General features: G+C 30.7%; 1 protein-coding gene across 1 annotated transcript; it reads left to right on the top strand.

Moving 5' to 3' along the window:
* Positions 1-2381: 2381 nt before the first annotated feature.
* On the top strand, positions 2382-3396 carry LOC103503411 (lectin-like). The gene is made up of 2 exons (XM_008467599.3): positions 2382-2646; positions 2833-3396. The coding sequence occupies exons 1-2, from the start codon at positions 2543-2545 to the stop codon at positions 3191-3193; spliced, it is 465 nt and encodes a 154-aa protein (XP_008465821.1). The 5' UTR covers positions 2382-2542; the 3' UTR covers positions 3194-3396.
* The last annotated feature ends 3626 nt before the right edge of the window (positions 3397-7022 follow it).

Below are 7022 nucleotides of genomic sequence, written 5' to 3'. Positions count from 1 at the left end.
ATATATTTAAATTAAATAATAATAATAATAATAATATAATAAATAATAATAATATAATTTATATTATATTATTATTATATTGATTTATACTATATTATATTAAGAAAAATCATACCTTCAATTTCTTTTTCTTTCCTCTTCTAAACCAACCAAAAATTAACACCGAAAAATTTTAAATCCCGAAAATTAACAGAAGATGATAAAATTTAACTCGAAATTTTAAGGCGTTTCAGTATATAATGTCAAACCCTGTGAAAAAAAAAATAAAGAGGAAAATAAGAAAGATGATAAAAGAAATTGCAGCAAGGAGGAAAACAACGAAAGAAATCACAGCGAGGAGGAGAAGAAAGATGAAAGGGCAAACTTAAAATATTTAAAAGATGACTAACTTCATACGCTTTGTTACACGGGCCTTTGGTGTTTTATTACATTTATGAAAATTAATCATTACATTACTTTAAGAATTAATGGTTGTATAAAATGATATTTTATTTTATTTATTTATTGAGAAAAATGATATTTTCGTAATTCTTAGATGTTTTTGTTTTGTTGCTTTTTTCTTTTCTTTTGTGTGGGCATGTCTAGAAATTGGAATGTTATGGTCGTTTGAAATCAATGGATTAAAGGATGCTTGTTTTGCCTTGGTTTGGTTTGTTGAAGTGAGAAATTTTTTTTTCAATAAGCAAGTTTATTTTGCAATTTAGAAAAATGGTGAATTGTAGCAAAATGAAAATGTGAATTTCTCTGCTAAAAAGGATTGTTGTTAATAGGATGATTTGATTGTCACACCTTGTTCTAGGTTTTTCTCCTTTAATCTAGATCGTGGCATGATTTTACTCTTTAAAAACATTTTTTTTCTAATGTAAGATCAGTGAAACACTTTTTATTGAAAAAGATAATCATTTATTAACGAAACACACAAACAACACATATATATGAACAATTTAAGCCATTAATCAACAAAAAAATTTCACTTACCTAATTACAATGTTCATATATCTTGAACGTATATAGTGTCAAACCCTCAGAATCGTCTCATGTTAACATAAAGTTCATGAACAATTTCCAAGTTAGAAAACTATCAACCCCATATAAAAAAGAATGCTCAAACCCCGATATATAAACTATAATATGAAAGGAATGATCAAACTTATATCTAACTAATTCTACATAATACACAACTATCAATATCAAGTACCCCTTATGATCAACACACCTTTTTCAAAAATTGCAATAATCTACATACCACAAATGAACGTTCTATACCCATATACTAACAAATATGTAAATCCATTAATAATATAATTAAAATAAAATTTCAACTTATATGCCTAACACTTATCTTTGAAAATTGAGCACTCTTATCTCCATGACATGAGTTTCAAAAAGTATATAAACGTCAAATCGATAAAGTCTTTGATACTCTATGGTTCATACTCAATAGTAACTTCTTTTTAATTTCCACATATTTTATCCATAACCTATACTCCAAATATATTGTCAATAAACTAAAAGAGAATAAATTCTCATGAATGTTCAATGCTTTCATTTTTTTTTATCTTGAAAATTAAATAATATAAAGAGAATGATCAAGATGGAAAAAGAGGCGAAGGGAAAGAATAATTTATTGACGATAAGATTGTCGGAAATAATATTTATTTGAATCATATAGAAATTAGACGATGTTTGTACTTTGGAAGGCTATTAGAGCTATTGAATATAATAATAATAATAATTAATCATAACAATAATATATATAAATATTATTTATTTATTCCATCGTATAAATGCATAAATTTTACCTAATTACAGTACTTATAAATTAATAGTCGTATAAAAAGGGTCTTTTAACAAATAATATTATATCCATATATGTATAATCTAACCAATTACATGGAACAGAGAAGAACACTTTTAATTGAATAATCAATTATCACGCAGAAAAATATAAAAGTTAACTAATTTATATTACTTTTCAAAAAAAAAAACCTTTATTGTGTATATATTTATTTTAGAGGCTTTTTAAAAAATAGTAATTAAAAAAGAACAAACCCTATACCTTTATCGAAAAAACTACTAAAACACCCAAATCTATAACACTTAAATTTTTTAATGTAAATATTTTTTAGTATTTGTTTGAATTCATTAAGTTCATAAATGAGTTGTTGTTTATATTTGTTAGTAGCCAAGGGTCTTAATTTATTATTTTATTATCAAATGGTCTTGTTTTTATATTTTGGATGATGACAGGTGATTAAGCATTGGAAATTAAAAAATAATTTAAAGTAATAAAATAAAAATAATATATAAAAATGAAAGATGTTGAAAAAATGGAATAAACAAAAGAGAGAAAGGAAATTAAAGTGCTTGCTTTTGGAAAGGTCTAAAATACCCTCATACATGGGTATAAAAGAACAAAGACATCGCCTACTTCAACATCTCATCCTCCATACTTGTAACCAATCAAGGATCTTTATACAACATTTTCCCATTCTCATCTTTATTTCTATATCCCTATCTTCTTCATCCAAATACTATTTTAATGGCAGGCCAAAGCACACACTATGTGGCATATCCAAGAGCTGCCTCAATAACATGGAGTGATGACACTCGATACTGGAGTTGGGCCCCCATGGATTTTTGCGGGTATATAATCTTGAACTCAAATTTAATTTGTTCATTAATTCATATCTCATGCATTTTCATCTATTACTTTTGTTTTGATTCATAAAATCATAAACTAGTTATTAGATTCAACTTTTATGAGTATGGATTATGTTGTATTATATGTTATTTTTGTTCTCTCACACCATGGCATTTAAAACCTTGCAGCTACCCAATTGAAGAAGCCCGACTTTTGCAAGTATCTTGGCTCGATTGTCGTTGGAGCATGGATTCATCTAGTTTCAAACAAGATCTTTGGTACAATGCAAGCATTGAAGTAATGATGGCAAACACCGCGTCTGGATGGGATATTCCACTTAACCTTGAAATCGATATGCCAGATGGGAGTAAGCAAGAGTCTCAAATAGTATTGGCGGGCAAACAACCAAATGTGTGGTTCAAGATTCCATTAGGTAAATTCATAATAAGTGGTTCTGTGACTAGTGGGAGAATTCGATTTGGCTGCTACAACCATGGAGGGCATTGGAAAAGAGGGTTAATCGTGAGAGCTCTTCTCATTCAAGCATAAAGATGAGTTTCAAATGATATGTTAATAGAGTAATACCATAAAACACTAAATAATAATACCTTTTTCTCTACTTGCAAAAACTTTAAGTTTAAACGGATTCTATTTTAGCTATGGTAAATGCTAAATATAATGTAACACAACATAAAAATAAATAAATAAATAATATGACCTTTTGCATGGTAGCAATAAGGTCAGTTTAAAAACTTTAGTATGTTTTTCAATAAAGTATGTACTCTGAGTTTATTTTAGTTAAATCTAACTACTCATGTTGTGATTATTGATCATTTTGTACGTACATTAGTATAACTAGCATATTAGAAAATAAACAGAAGAAATGAAAACAAGTAAACACAATCATAATTTCAATCTTATATTAATTTATTAAAGGAAACGAATGAATAATGAGTAATATGGTTGGTTCATCAATTTATTATATATAAGAATAGGGTTATCTAATCTTACAACAAAACCAACAACTATCTAGAAATATTGGACAAACTCTCTTATCGTAATGAATTAATCATAGACAACAAAATAAATTTTGAACTAACCAAGGAGTTGGGAACAATAACGTCACGTGCTCGTTGGTAAGATAGACTAAGCCCAAATACCTACTTGGACGAAAAATTAAGATCACATAACATGTCCCCCCCCCCCTCCACTACTTGGAATGCGCCTTCTACGTACTAAGTGAGGACATGACTTTGGTGAACCAGCGTTTTGAGGTGAAATGCCAGATCATCTAGATACTTCTTTAAAATTAACTTAAACCTTAAGCGTGACCATGCTGGTGAACATACACACTGCGAAAAATATCTAAAACCTGAAAATATAAGACTTTATAAAAAATTCAAGGGATCAAACTAATGGAAAATTTGTTTACTCAAGTTTTATATAGACATAAAAGAAATAAGAGTCCCAACAACATAAAACTATAGCTTTCTAAACTTAGCTCAAGTACTTCTTAATAGTTTGTTACAATCACAACAATTAAGTTGAATACTAATATTAATTACTGACAATCATGCACAAAATGGAACGAGTCATACTAAAAAATCTTAAATCCAATTTTTCTAGCAAGTAAGTAGGTTTCTGTCAAGCGCCGAAACAACGATCTCTAATTATAAGGAAAATAAAACATTGAAGGCTGAGATATAATGTGAGGCCCTAATCGCATACCCTAACGCGTGAAGGCCTCGTGATGAGGACAATATGTGAAGAGACTTCTACTAGTAAAATCCGACTTGAGGAAGGATTATGAGACGAAATATCTCTTCACAGAGAAGGTTACGATGCGAACAAATAGATAAGCTAAGCTACTTAATCAAGAATCAGTGATGTGACCCAGATGTTAGTAGGTCGGTGATTAATCTGACCTAGCCGTCCAATTCGAGTTCAGAATAAGATGTTGTTAGAAGCACGTGGCATTTTGAGATTGGCCACTGCCCGCCGCCGGTTAGAGAAATCATTTTGGCATGAAAAAACTCGCAGGGAAATTTATAAATAGGTGAATACGGGTCATTTGAGGTTGCTTTTTACCCTGATTTTGTTAGGAAGAATTGAAGGGGTGTCCAAGGATTCAGGAGGCAAAATGAGCTCATACCCGAAAAAGATTTTGAGAGGAGTAAGAGAGACTTTGGCCTAGAAAGCTAGTCGACTGTGACTTTGAGTGGTTCTCCTTACCAAATGTTTCTAAATGAAAGAAAATGGTTTTCTAAAATATGTTCGAATCCTTCATATATTCTTCAAAACCATGAACCATATGATTTCCATTATATTTCTCCACCTTTAAAACATAAGTAATTTTTAAACGATAAAGAAGTAGTGGTAAATCATTTCACAATAGAAGCATCATCTCTAAGTCTTATGTTTCATGATGTTAAATGTGTGGAGATTGATATTGATGTTACGTCTTAAAATAATGATGTCTGAAAAATACACAAGAGCTGTTAAGATTGAAATAAGATGATCTCTGTACCCTTGTAATACTATGCCTTGTCCTTTCCATATAACTTAGGATAAGGTGCTCTATTTTTGTTTCGTGATCAAGAATAGAATGCCCTATTCATGTTGTGTGCTGTTAGATAGGATGCCTCATACTTGTTGTGTATCTAGTAATGGGATGCCTCATACTTGCTGTGATTCTGGTAATGGGATGCCTCATACTTGCTGTGTAAACTGGTATGGGAAGACGCGTTATGCGTGAGAAAAATGATGACACTCGCCAGTGCGTCAAGACTTCTCCGCATGGCTACAACTTGGTAAAAAAGTGTGGTGAACACTTGAGCTAAGGAGAGGGTACACTAAAACGTAACTAATTATGCATAATGAATATGCAAAATAACTCTTAGTATACGAAAGGCGTACGATGCTATAAACTGAAGAATGATTGTTTTGTATTTTTCCACAACGCTTCTTCTTATAAACGATTATTTTAAAGTGCTTGATAAAAGATCTCACTCACTAGACGTATTTGTCTACTCCTTCAAATGTTTTGTTTTATTCCCCCTTCCTCGGTAGCAAAGGACATCAGACGTTGAAATTAAAGTCTTGATCGTCTACTATACCTCTTCAATTGCATCTTTTTGGTAGTGGCCACTGTCTACCCACATAGCATCTAGTAGCTAGGCGAGGAAAGTCCAAATCTTGTTGCATCTTGTTTTGTGACGAATGAATTAAAAATATAGAATGTACTTGTCTTTGAATTACTAATAAAATTTACGTTCATCGAGTCTCCATTCCATGTTAAGTTTCATGCAATTGTCTTATTAATTTCGCTTACTAGACATCCTTCACAATTTCAACGCGTGGAACCTCCCGTAAACTCTTTAGGCGGTCGTGTCTCCATTACATTGCAAAGAGTGAACTTGGAACTTGGTGTGACATATAAAGCCCCCGTGTGTGACAACTTTTAAAAACAAAACATCTTTATAAATGTATGAGCGAATAAACAAACTTATCAAAGCAATTCATTTCTCAAAGCATAACTTTTAAATTTTGTCTTTTCTTTCTTGTTGTACCTTCGTTTTCTATTTATCTACGAGACGAAACTCTAGGCACCATTAGCATCCTATCTTGTTATAGCTATTATGAGAAAGAAAATTTGAGTGTTCGTAAAGGCCCTCATCTCTATCTAGTCATTGTGATAGAAACTTTAGGCATCTAATAGATACCCTCATCACATGACCTCTATGCATAGGACAATATCCATCATAAAGTTGCTATCAACTCAAAACATATAAGGGATAGAGTAAAACATACTCATCAATCTCATGCTAAACTTTAACTCAACTAAAGTAGCATGCTCATATAAATCTATTACACACTACAAGAAATCTGACCTTTAATGTCGGTTTAAAATCGACATTAAAGGGCTTTAATGTCACTTGACAACCGACATCTTTGCGAGTGTTATTAAAGGCCTTTAATGTCGGTTGGGCTTTAATGTCGGTTTAAAAACGACATTAAAGGCGACTTCTCAATATTCTTTGACCCTTTCTTTAATGTCAGTTTTCAACCGACATCTTTGATAGTGTTATTGAAGCCCTTTAATGTCGATTGGGCTATGATGTCGTTTTAAAACCGACATTAAAGAGGCCAATAATGGCAGTTTAAAACTGACATTAAAGGCTTGTTTTTGTCCATTTTTAGAAATTTATATTTATTTAATTGTTGTATTATTGTCCATTTTTTATAAACCAACATTGAATCCACATAGATAAATATTTTTTTCTCGCTCCAACAAATTAATAAAATTAATATTATTTTAGAAACTATAATATTTATCTTTTAAATTTGTATACACAAAATAAAAACTTAATATTGTGTT

This window comes from Cucumis melo, chromosome 9 (assembly GCF_025177605.1).
Source record: "Cucumis melo cultivar AY chromosome 9, USDA_Cmelo_AY_1.0, whole genome shotgun sequence".
NCBI lineage: Eukaryota > Viridiplantae > Streptophyta > Magnoliopsida > Cucurbitales > Cucurbitaceae > Cucumis > Cucumis melo.
Note: the sequence above shows the minus strand (reverse complement) of the source record. Positions and strands in the feature narration are given on the sequence as shown.